This window comes from Ciona robusta, chromosome 5 (assembly GCF_009617815.1).
Source record: "Ciona robusta chromosome 5, ASM961781v2".
NCBI classification, from domain to species: domain Eukaryota; kingdom Metazoa; phylum Chordata; class Ascidiacea; order Phlebobranchia; family Cionidae; genus Ciona; species Ciona robusta.
Genome location: NC_143239.1, coordinates 4,454,432 through 4,467,750, shown reverse-complemented (window position 1 = coordinate 4,467,750; position 13,319 = coordinate 4,454,432). Strand labels below are relative to the sequence as shown.

At 39.3% G+C, this 13,319-nt stretch overlaps 1 protein-coding gene across 3 annotated transcripts; it reads left to right on the top strand.

Annotated features, from left to right (window-relative positions):
- The first annotated feature begins 527 nt into the window (after positions 1–527).
- On the top strand, positions 528–13,216 carry LOC149735818 (zinc finger protein GLIS3-like). 3 transcript variants are annotated; one of them, XM_089878314.1, is made up of 13 exons: positions 528–923; positions 1,224–1,307; positions 1,679–1,766; positions 6,205–7,544; positions 7,788–7,961; positions 8,645–8,806; positions 9,153–9,266; positions 9,638–9,746; positions 9,993–10,592; positions 10,919–10,970; positions 11,215–11,339; positions 12,171–12,190; positions 12,445–12,583. In XM_089878314.1, the coding sequence occupies exons 1-13, from the start codon at positions 678–680 to the stop codon at positions 12,448–12,450; spliced, it is 3,120 nt and encodes a 1,039-aa protein (XP_089734440.1). In that variant the 5' UTR covers positions 528–677; the 3' UTR covers positions 12,451–12,583. The 3 variants fall into 3 exon arrangements, with proteins under 3 accessions (XP_089734440.1, XP_089734441.1, XP_089734439.1); XM_089878315.1 differs by having other exon boundaries at positions 12,167–12,190; XM_089878313.1 differs by lacking the exon at positions 12,171–12,190 and having other exon boundaries at positions 12,445–13,216.
- The last annotated feature ends 103 nt before the right edge of the window (positions 13,217–13,319 follow it).

Below are 13,319 nucleotides of genomic sequence, written 5' to 3'. Positions count from 1 at the left end.
ATTTACCTGGCCGCGAGGTGGCAGTAGTGACAAAGGTAAGATATTAAGTTCCCGATATGAAAAGTAAACACAGAGGCTGTTGTAATAGCGAGACACATTTGCTAACACGTCAATAAATCTTCTCTCTCGCTTTGTGTAGTCAGCAGTTGAAAGGTAGTGACCAAGGGACGTCTCAGTCCTTTACAGTGCAGTTACACCGTTCGTTTTCTGCTTTACAGTCGAAGTGTATTAGAGTACAGGGGCATAGGAAACATACCATTCCTCCCTCATAAATGCTTTACTGGTGCAGCGTAGGTTTTAGATCCCAGTTTCTAGTTAACATGTAACTATACGAGGAAAGACGAACTCGTAAATTGAAAGTTTTTTACATGAATGACGTTACTAAGATGGCAGGTTACGACCGATTAAACGTAACGCAAACATGCGTTTAGCGGAAGTAGCTATACCACATCGACAAAGTTGAGTTTGCAGCTTTATTAGCTGGTTCAGCCGACAGAAACGTTATAAGGAATTGTGTATTACGACAAGTGGTGTAAGATAACTGCAAGTTTAGTAAGAGTAAAAGATTTTGATTACGCAATGTTTCTTTGTATTTATTTTGTAACTTTTCCATTTGTACAAATCCTAGTTGGCATTTTCGCCTTACGTTTTGGTAGTTAAGACTTTGAGATTACATCATGGCGCAGCGTGTTGTCCAACAGCACGCCGCGGGTAATTCAACCGCTTACACCACCTCGACGCCGCATTCCAATGAACGAAGTCCTGATCAGTCCCTATGTGACAGCAGTCTTAGTACTATGGGCTTGGACTCCAGCCTTTCACCCAATGGACAAATGATCTGCCCGAGAATCGAAGTCCTCCCGGAAACTCCTTGTCCATCAAATCGGGGAACTCCAGCTCCAATGCCAGGACCGCCTGGATATGTATGTATACCTTTACTTTATGCATGTTATATCTACCCTACATATCTCGAAGTGTATGTTTGTAATGTTTATGTTTATAAATATGTGTGTATTAACAAATTATGTAACTTAACATGCTTTTAAATGTACGTGTTAACAAATGTGCACTCAACTTCTATAAAAAATGTTGTGTTTATTGAAGTTCAATATCTATAGTTTTACATGTGGCGCGAACTCATGGCTGGTTATGTACGTAGAGCTATAATGATTGGTAGACTATAAACCTGTCACGCTGTCATCGTCATGTCTTTCTTATCACAGGGCGTTATGTCGCCGAGAACCCAGCTCCCAGAGAAGTTTTCCGAGCTCCGAATGGATCAAAATGGGACACCACTGACGTTTCAAGTAAGTGGTGTTTCCTACACCGATGCAAAAACATAAAAAAAAACGTCGCACAGGAATGAAAGAGTTTTACAGCATGAATTTAAGGCACTGCGAAACTTCTGCGCGATCGAAATAGTTTCGTGGTCGTGCAGTAATAACTGTTGATTTATCCAAGAGCTTCAGTTTCCATCGCTTCCTAACAAAACAATCTTTCGCGGAATAAATTTCGTTTTCCGTTCGCTGCCTCGTCCGCCGCCGTCTTTTGTGTATATACGACCGATTACATTGTGTAGATTATAACATAAAACAACTTTGAAAATACATTCTTATCGGCCTTCGAGTTCATACACGGCTTTGGAATGGAATGTGTTCAATAATCTGTTTCGTTTTAGGATTTCCCAACCACGACAACAGCAGCGGTGGATACGGTGCACCACTATGGGCAGGAGTATCACAACAGTTTGCAACATAACCTTCAAGGTAAGAGCCATGATGCTCGAGTGTATTTCATAAGCGAGGCCATACCAGCATATGAGACGCTTATTTGCTCGGCCTTTGTTTAAACTGCGCTGTGATACGTTCCTTTTGTGAGACGGTTTTGTGTGAATTACTTTTCCAAACTAAACAGCCTTTGTCCGCCGTCTTTACTAGCTACTTTCGCCATTATATCCGATATTAAAGAGTATAACGACATCTCATGATCACGATTTTACTGCAAGTTCTGAAAACCGGAAAAATCCACTTAGCACGTTTAGTTGTTTGAACCAACACACAAGTTCAAAAAGTTCAAATAAAAAGGCAAATCATTCCTTTTCATTGAAGTCACACAATATAATTTAATTCCAACTTGAACTATAGAGATATTTTTAAAATGAACTATCGACCTAAATTTATCTACAGTGTGTAATTATTCAAGATTGTGCATGCTGCAGCGGCTGCGGATTTGAGCTATGTAATTAGTAAAGGCAGATTTTGTTTATTGAATGGTACTATTGCACATGCCATTCGTGTAAATGCAGCTGCCCGTGCAAATAGAGTTGTCGGCCTTTCGATGTAAATACCATTGTTATTATTTTTGAGTGAGTTGTGTTTTTGTGAGTTGTGAACTCACGCTTTGTGTTTATACGTATCCGTCGTATGTCAGATACATTATAATAAGTCACATGCTGCATATTAAGGCCACACACCTAAAATTTACAGTCGTAGTAGCACTTGTTCTGTTTCTCCTAATTAGAATCAATACTATTTTTTCACTTTAACCAAAAATGTAATATTATTAAAAAAAATGGAATATTTAGATGTTATAGTAGGGTGAGGAAAGACAAGACACTTTTATCAAGTAATACCTAAGTATCCTGATCGTGTATTAAACAATTAACGACGTGAAGATACGGTTTTAGGAATCTTCAAACGTACTTGTTTGTTTGCCACTAAATGGGACGAGAAAATAGATTGAAAATATGTCCCATCTTCCCCCACCCTACTATATATATAAAAGTTAGTAGTGACGTTTCACTCTCAAAATATAGAACCAACAGCATTCTCAGCATATAGATGCGTGCGGAATGCCACAGATTCATACATATGTATGTACAACAAGTTATTCGTTGTACCCCATACTGAGAGTGCAAATACGTTACGTGATATGCGGGTAACTGTTTCGGACCTCAGTTAATAAGGTATTTCTATTTAAGTACAGTCGGGAATGTTAGAGTAATTAATGTAGCTCTGTTGGTACATTAGTGCGCTGGCCCCGACTCAAAATAATGAAGTTCAAAACCAAGAGTTCATTCAGACAGTGGTAAAATGTACTTTACACAGCCATGGAAGTGGGTTTAGCTTTACACAACACTGGAAACTTAACACATAGCGCAATGTAAACTGATACCAATATAAAACTTTGCTAAATATGATTACCATTATGATGGAGTGTAACCCCTGGTTGAGTATAAAGAACCCGGGTGTCAATTAGCGAAGGTAAATGTTGTTCGGACGCAGAGAGACAACTGTATTCATTGCTGTTTCCACTATTCCAGGCCAATGTAACACACTTTTCGTTCTTTGTGTTTGATTGACACTCCCTTTCACTCAATGGAATCTTACAACGGATGATCTCATTGAAGAAAGGTAGCCTTAGCTCTTACACGTGCGCTGTGTCGTTCCCAATGTATACCATGTTACCTGATACGCGAGAGTCCTTTAATAGCAACGATATATGTCATTTTACACTTCCTTTCCCTTACCCTCGCTCGCTACCTGATAACAGATAAGGAACGTTCGCTTGTAATTTAGGAACTGATTACCAGATACATGATTACGCCTGCTTGTCCCGTATTAAGCCATGTTATAATTTATGTAATGTCGTAGTGTTATGGTTACGCACTATAACCTCTTCTCATAGAAGGTCATGTTTCTTGAAGATGAATCTAAAACACAGTTCCTGTTGTAGTTGTTAAAGTGTTGTACATCGCCTATTCAAACTTGTTATGTTTAATTTGATATTCTGTATGAGATATTGGGGACATTTCTGGTCTCACATTTCCAATAACCATGCCATAAAGGTAATTATAACAACTATGTTAATATAAACGTTGCTTCCAGGGCGCTATAGTTCTGTTTAGCATGTTTCATAGCTTTTAATATGTTGTGCTAAATAGCTTCGCCATGTGGATTTTCCTACATTTTGGTGTAGTGCCTATATAGGCCTTAGGTCACACAGGAACAAATCCACAGTTATAGTATAAGTCCAATGTTAAGTTCAGTGAAAATTAATAAATCAAAGTTCGGTGACATGTTTCTGACTTTTCATTTATCATCTGGGTTGCCACGCGACGCTTATCCCTTTGACGTTTTTAAGTGCCACTTCAAAAGCAATACAAGTATTTCTCTTTCATTGAGTTAGCTTGAATTGCTTATTGTGGCTTTAAATCTTTATGAGCGTTAACCCAAGCAAGTACCAGCTGGATTTTTCTGTTATAAAGGCAGTTTTCGTGCGTAGTTTTCTCAAAATAGCCGATTTTTAACAACGTTCTGTCTCCAAGGCGACGAAACACTAACCAAACACGAAAGTCCTCCAAAAGTTGTGTTTGGTCGTTCTTTCTTCGTCGAAACGCGCTGTTTTCAGTGGTTATGTATTTACATTGTACGTCTATGAGATCCCACCGCGCTCGGCACAAAGAACCAAGGAGATTTGGGGATAAATAATAGATAAATCTACTTCTTGAAAGCGCTTAGCGATGTCGTTGGCACGTCGGGCACTTTCTCCCAAATCCCTCGTTAAATGGCTGGGATTTTACTCATGTGACGTTGTCTTAAGCCCCCAATGTTGCTGCACAATAGAGAGGAGACTTAGCGGCAAACAAGCTTAGAAAATAAAATTTCCGAGCTAAGTTATTACAGCACTTCAGTGCCGTGGCGTAGTTCTCGTTATGCGCCGGACATGACTTGCCGCTTTTCCTCTTCCTTTGACATTTACGATGAGAAAGACTGATTGATTTCGTCAGTGGTTATCAAATGTTGCTTGCCGCGTGTAGCGAAAACGAAACCACAATTAACTCGTTGCGCTTTACCCGCTTAGAATTTTAATAGGCAATTTCAAATAAAATTTTAACAACTTTATACGAAATTCCACCTTAAAAGGCGAAGTGTTGTTTGGATAAAAAATCAATCGGTTTGTGTGTACAGGCTGACTTATTAAAAGACCTAAATCTGCATGCTGCAAGCGTTGTAGGATTGCGTGCAAAGACATGGCAAACTATGTGGGGACTTAAAACATGAAATTCCTGGCACAGCTGGGCTTGTCTAGCGACCAAATATTGTGTACTGTGGAGCAATCGAGTTCGGGATCAACGTTCTCTCTGAATACGTCAAAACTTCGTATTTGAATGAAACCTTTTATTTGGGTTTCTATTTATCTGTTTGCTCATGACTGCTTCATGAGCGATCGAGCCCGGCCCGGCATTTGAAAGCGTTAACTCGATCGGAATAATCTAACACCACTTTAAATAAATTACCGACGACAACTAGCACTCCGATTTTTTGTTTGTTCCCGGCCCTGTCGTGTTCCCTAAGCGAAGAATGTTGACTAGATAAATATTGAGATTGATTTCGACGCACCTATATAGCTCCAATCCATTTTGGAACATTGCCGCGTTATCGAAAGTGTTGTAATGAAATCGGACTTCAATGTAAGATTGTACACAGTGTCACGACGAACCCGTGGCACCACTGCTCTTGTATGCAAGCCTATATCTTTATTAATCGTTCATATAAGGTAAAGGGTCGTAAAGCGCTTTCGTGTTTGTAATAAGCACGAATGAAGATTGGTATGTCGTAAAAAGTGCAAGGTTATGCCTGGGGAAAAATATTGCAGTGTACACACTGTTTTCTTTTATGCATTTTACAACTTCCTAAGAATTTTAACGACGTTCCAATACTGCTTGTATAATTTAAAGGCATTATATTTGTTTTACTGTTCCACAAGAATGTGATTGGAATTTTCCACAAGGGCATATTGAATATAGTTGTGCAAATTAAAACAAAACACTTTTTCTAATTTTTACAGAATCGACTATGTAACTTTGTGTGCTTTTCTTTTCTTTAGAATTTTTTGATTTATTATTATAATTTTTTATTAAAAAATTGAATGGCAAAAAACATAGACAACTTATACGGGACCACCGGGTTGGAGCAATTGCCGTTAAGTTACCTCTCCAAGGGCACACGTACGCTCATAATATTAGCAAAATTACTTGTTACCCGTCTGTACTTTAGCATAAACTCAAAAATTGTGAAAATGTAGTCTCGAACTTGCCCTTATTCAGCTTACATTTTTTTTTCTGCATAAACTTTAAAAAATGTCTAAACATCTAATTTTACTTTCATTTTTTTCTAACTCCTAATCTGTAAACATTACCAGGAACTGAAACGGGGAGCAATCTAGCCTTCCATTCACCTCAGTCGTACATAGATGGGTTCGAACCGCAGCATGTTCACAGCATTCCTGATAACTTTGGTAGACAGAACATGATGGAGTCGGGCGGGAACGTAAATGATCATGTCTCGGTAAAGGTCGAATACGTGGACACGGCAGAAAACTTTAACTTTGTACCAAAAGTTGAAGAGAAACCAAAAATTCCGCACCAGACCAGTTACAAAGAGTGGCAAGGGCTGCATACTAACCAGCCAAATGTGCTGCATGGTGCTCCCCGGGTAGTAGCATCAAAGCCGTTGCAAAACTCGTTTCTACAAGTCCATCAAGGAAATCAACAAATAAAGCCTTCGACCCCAAACTCCTTGAACCCTTACAAGGTCTTACCCCCGGTCACCCCTAACAGTACTGTCGGGGCAACACACACTTTATTTCATGAAGACTTTCTAATGCCCCCAGGCAGTGCCTTGTCTACGATCAGCGGACTCAGTGGACTCTCCCCGTTCCAGTTATCTCCAGCTGGATCGACCTTCCATAGCCCAAGACATTCCGCGCGATCTGGTAACAGATTATTATCTGCTAACAACAGAAAACGAACACACTCCCTATCTCCAATGTCGATGGACGGATTTGACCTGAACAACTTGATTCGAGTCTCCCCGAGCTCGCTTTTATTTACGAACCATATTTCGCCGTATGGCGATACTCCGTTACCGAACATAGGGCCGAACGTAAGCGGAGCTGAATTTAACGGTACTTATGGACACTTGATCGCACGGGCCAGTGTCACTCCGCCGGACGGAACAATATCTCGCCAACTGCTAGTAGCCACCCCGGGAAGCATGATTAACGCCCCGGCATCGGGAGAATACATGTCCGGCGCATATTCGAACATTTTCCCGAGCGAAAACACGAACCCTCACTCAATGCACGCGACCACTTTTCACCCCAACTCTTTTGTGAGTTCCAACCACTTCGGTCCTCCCACGCAGCAACTGATGGTAGCAAGACATCAAGACAACTTACTGAACGACCATCAGCAACCAAGGCCTCCGCCGTACCCGCATACAGCCCCACACACCTTTGACCCGAACACCCAAACTTCCCAACACAATCCCCACCATTACACCAACCACTCCACACCGTACACCTCGCACATCAAACTCAACGTCTCGGAGGAGGAACATACAATGGACGCTTACTTGCACAGCGCTACTAGATCCACAGCTTGTACACCTTCACCCACGAAGACAACCGACGCCGCGAAGCTTGCTAAGGAGTCCGGCACTTGGACCTGCATGTGGGCGGAATGTAACCTGTTTTTCCAAGTAATTAGAAATTGTCTTTGAAAACTGTTATCTGTGAATATTCTTACATTAAAACACCCATTACCAAAGTTCAAGAGTTAAAATAATCCAAACGTTTAAAGGTTTTCCAAAAGTTCAAAGCAGTTAAAACAAATATTGGTACGGTAATTACGATTTACTTTGGGGTTTATCAGAACAAAATCCAATGTACTTCGCATCAAAGAAAAGTTGTTCGCCATTAAATGTCAATTTTTGTGTTTACAGGACCAAGAAGACCTGGTCAAGCACATCGAGAAAGTTCATATTGATCAAAGAAAAGGAGAAGAGTTCACTTGTTATTGGATGAACTGCCCACGTCAGTACAAACCATTCAATGCAAGATACAAGCTGCTTATTCATATGAGAGTCCACTCCGGTGAAAGGCCTAACAAATGCACGGTAAACTAAATATTGTAGCCCACCATATTTTGTTTTGAATGTTTAGGAGTATTTTGTTTTACGGCAGGGTCATTGTGTTATTTTAAGAGTGGGGACATGTATAGCTTTTGCTGAAAAGAGCACGCGTATTGATTATACCTACGCGTTCTAATTAGCATTCAAAACGAAAAATCAACAGTTGCCCAACAGTCTGATATATACATAAGAAAAGGTTTATTTAAAAGTCTCCCAATTCAAAACGAAATAGCTATAAATTCGCCAAGTGTGATTGTATATGTGCGTGATATTATCTCGTGAGGGTCTTTTTCACATACGGTCACATACAAACAACATGTCGAAACATTTGTCATGTCCATTGACCACAAATTCTTGTACCTTATACTTCTATAAGGGAATTAGTTTAACTTTTTGTGGAGTAACTAATTTGTTTATCTGTCAAGTGTGTTCTGTTGACCTTTGAAGCTTTGCAATATTTGCATTGCTGTAAATTGCAGTAACTGATAATATGTTTGCGGAGTAAATCACATTGATAACCTGCACGTTTTGCGTTTTACGACACAATTTAAAATAAAAACCTATGTTTTATACATCGTTTTATACATCAGATAAGTCGAAAAAGCTCGGTTTAACAGTATACCATTTAGTAGAAGCAAAAGAATAACGTTTACTTTTCATTTTAACAGTTTGAAGGTTGCAACAAGGCGTTTTCACGATTGGAAAATCTTAAAATTCACTTACGTTCGCACACCGGTGAAAGACCGTACGTCTGTCAACATGATGGATGCAACAAAGCGTTCAGTAATTCGTCTGACAGAGCTAAACATCAACGTACCCACCAAGATACGGTATGTACAGTTTGGCAAGTCCAACTGATCATTGTTAAACGCATGTTTGTAATGTATAGGTTACAATATATTCCCAGTATAAGAAACTATTGTATTTTCTTTAGAGTTTTAAATACGCGTTTGTTGTGGCTTGGAATAAGATGGTCCATGTTTTAGTTCTTTTTTGTCGTTCTGTTCAGTAGAAAAACAAATATCTACATAATAAACGACTGTTTATTTTTACAGCTCTAAAACAGATTTGTTAATTAGGAAAAACACGATTAGGAAATATTGCATTTTATGTATTAACGATCTTACCCCGCAATACCATATTCTTTTATAACACGCGTTTTTTATTGACTTACAGAAACCATATGCGTGCCAAGTGCCTGGATGTAACAAACGTTATACTGACCCATCTTCGTTAAGAAAACACGTGAAAGGTGGCCACGCTGCAAAGGAGAGTCAGCAAAGAAAGAAGGTACTTGCACACATAAAGTATTTATATATCATAGTATACACTGTTATAAATATGTGCACAGTACAGAAATTAAGTACTTTTTTTTATAAAGGTGATCAGTATTTTCAGTAACGGCAGTCTTTTTGTAAAGCTTATACAGTATAGGGTGGGGGAAGATATGACACCTTTTCATTCAATTTTCTTGTCCCATTTGATAGTAAACAAAGAACATTCAAAGAATTATAAAACTGTATCCTCACAACTCCTATAGATCGTTGTTAATTGTTTAAAACACGATTGGGTTGTTTGGGTATATTGTGCTAAAGATGTCCCATCTTACCCCACAGTACTATATATTTAACTTTTTATAAAGAATATGTCCCACAATTTAGATGCGAAGCCTGGAGATGTCTGGCGCTGGAGACAACAAACTTGGAAGTTGCCTTACGATTCAACCGTTGCATCTACTGCCACATGAAGACAACTATAGCAACGAATCGGGTATATTTCTTAAATTAAATATGACATTATATTTAATGGTGGGGTAAGATGAACTTTGTTTTCATTTTTACTTTCGTCCTATTTGGTAGTAAACCAGTATTTACAGAATTAAATAACCGCATTCTAACGACTTCAAAGTAGGGTTGTTGGTTGTTAAACACACGATTAAAAATACTAAAAAATAGTAAACTAACTTTATTCATCTTTCCATACCCTACTATACCAAAACATATATTTATATCTAAGGTATCAACGGACACGGTAGCAGAAGATCTATGCATCCTCCTATGAGCTCCTCGCATCCTTTCCAAGTAAACCAGAGAAACGACGTCGTCTCTTCCATGAATGGAGCTTCTACCCCGATAAAACACAATCTAGGAAATCACCTTCATACCCATGTACGAAGGACCCCACACCCGCCTTTCGCCCCAGCCTCCCCCCACCCACACGCCTTACCCCCGCTGCTGAACCAGCATCCCAGCTCACAAAACGGCGCTCACTTCACCAACTTTGTGCAGCAGGCTGTTGTCACAACCCACCAGCAGCGAAACCCTCACACTAGATCCGCATACGCCGACCATGAGCATCAGCAGAACTCTGATTTCCACCATGCAGAATCAATGCAGCTGTGCGACCCACAGTTAATGCCCCCTCCCCCGGCGCCCCCGTTAAAGACTCGCCACTCCGACGTACACGGTCAAAACTCTTACGCGGCGTCGCAAACAAGAGAGCGAAGCCACAGCAGAAATGCTGTGCAGAATGGCCATAACTACCTGACACCTCACCCACCTACAACGTCAAGGCCACATTCCCGAAGATCCATGTTAGATGGAACACCGACACGAGGTATAAAAATGTATTGGTAGATATAGAGATAAATAACAAGGCCTTTTATGTGTATAGATCTGAATGGTAATACACGATGTACTAATACACCGACGCCTAAACAAATGAATGCAACTTATTATATTCGTATGGTGGGGCAATGACAGTCGTTATAACACGGATGTCCTTTTACACACTTCGAACCCGTTTGCGATTACCACGTATGCAACTAACCACTGTAAGGGACTGTACATAAGCTATTGCTGCAGAGCTTAACCAAATATCTTTCATATAGCGTATGTGGTCTGTTAGTAATGCAATCTTGTAATACCCGCCATTTTATGAAGGTTTTTTGGACGATACTGAACAGGAGCAACATTCTGTCATGGAAAAGCTAAGGTTTTTAATAACTTATACCTTCACTGTATAACGTTTTCCATAATACTGTGAGATGTTATATATTCTGTAATGTATTGATTATTCGAATGCTATTTGTAATATTCCAAAATGTGTAATGGTATTTCGGCGCATGTAGTCTTGGATATTTGGGAATGTAATAATAACCTGTTTGCCAGCCTATAACCCCACAATGGCTGCCAATGTTAGGTTTCAGCGGTGTCTTTAAAATATTCTCTGTTCTCAGGGTGTATGCTGGGGCGTCTCCGCATCACTTATCGCCCAGGCAATTAGTGGAAGGAGTTGGCATGTCTTACGACGCTGTTCAACGCGCCATCTCGGCACGCAGTAATATGTCCGTTGATAGAGGAGGTAAGACCACTATGTCAGTTATGGAATATTACATTGTCATCTTATGGTATGAACCTGGTATATATATTTATATGCTGCTCGAAGGAAAAAACGTATAACTTTGTATGGTAGTGTGGGGAAGATGGGACACCTTTAGCGCATAATATTTAAATATCCTGATCGTGTTTTAAACAATTAACCACGGTCTATGGGAGTAGTGAGGGTATAGTTTTGTAATTCTTTGATTGTCCTTTGTATACAGTAGGGTGGGGAAAGATGGGACACCTTTAGCACATGATATCCAAACATCCTGATCGTGTTTTATATACTTAGCATCGGTATATGGGAGTCGTAGGGATAAGGTTTCATAATTCTTTAAATTTTATATGCTTCCCACCAAATTGGACGAGAGAATAGAATGAAAAGGTGTCCCATCTTCCCCTACCCTACTATACTACTAAATGGGACAAGAAAATATAGGTAAAAGGTGTCCCATCTTCCCCCACCCTATTATATATGGCAAAGAGTTAAGTGCCGCAAGTGTGGTTTGTTATTGATTGCTTTTCGCGGTTTAATGTCTTTGTTTTGCTTAATTACAATATATAGTAGGGTGGGAAAATGGGACATCTTTAACACATAATATTCAAATATGCTGATTGTGTTTTAAACAGTTGACAACACAATCTATAGTCGCGGTTTTATAATTGTTTGAATGGTCTTTGCTTACTATACCAAATGGGACAAGAAAATATAATGAAAAGGTGTTCATCTTCCTCCACCCCACTATATATAATAAAGTTATGCGTGTTTAAAAACTTTATTAACCGTTACCTTTTTTCTTTTGCAAGCAAGCTTTTTGGACGAATAAATCGGTTTGTAATACTCAATTTCACCTTTAAATTTTTAACTATTTATGTGCAAATTGCAATGCATAGTTTCATGCTTATGTGCCGTTTGTATACGTACATGTATGTACATAAAATATCTTGCCTATAGTTTGAATAGTGGTATAGCAAAAATTGACCCTGAACTTATTGTTTAATTTAATATTCAACATAATGTTTACCTACTATACAAATTCGGACTCCTTGTTGTTTCGCAACTGACTAGAAACTCCATTTCAAAGGTTTAGACGTGCCACCAAGTTCACCGTTCAGTATGCGAACCAACAACGAGTCCATGAGAAGCCACGAATCGGGAACCTACTTACAATTGAACGCAGTGGACAGGTGTCCCAGCCAGCTGTCAATGGTTTACGCTGATGGACCAGTGTGATTTGACTAAACGATCGATATAAATTAAACACCTTTTAAGAAGAAGAAGAAAAAGCTTCGTTTTTTTCATGAGATTTAACTAGACATCATTATACGGTAATTTATTTAGGCACTATGTTTTATGCCTCCTTTAAATTTTTATATATTTAAATCTGTTCTGAGTTCTCCCATAGTTTCCAAATCATACATAGTGTTTTAAGTTCAATTCTAAAGTGCTAATTCTTCAAGCGTGGTATGCCGGTTTCTCAACCATATGTCTCTTACCCTGGATATGCACGACACTGCCAGCATACAAATTATGACGGAATATATTTCGACATAAGCCTACATGTCACTCGTATTAATTGTGATAGCCTGTGCCAAGTTCCATTTTCATACTGTACAATTCTATTGATTATTCTGTACATAGAGATACATTCTTCTGTTTTCGCGCATTCTACATTGTGAATCTATATGTTACAAATTTTCTCTTCATTTCTGGCACTGGTTGCTGGACCATGTTCCTTTGTTTAAGTAAATGTGACATTGTATTGTGTTCGGGTGGTCACCCTGTTCCATGTGCTAAGCTCTTGGCTCATTTGCTTTTGTTTCACTACATCATTGTGCACTTTAATAAACTTCACTGTCAACTTTCAGTTCGCCTTACTTTTAGTTAATCATTTACATCGCTCATTTCGTGCCCGGAAACCAAAAGTGGGACCCCCTAGCTGTAATGAGTAACACTGTA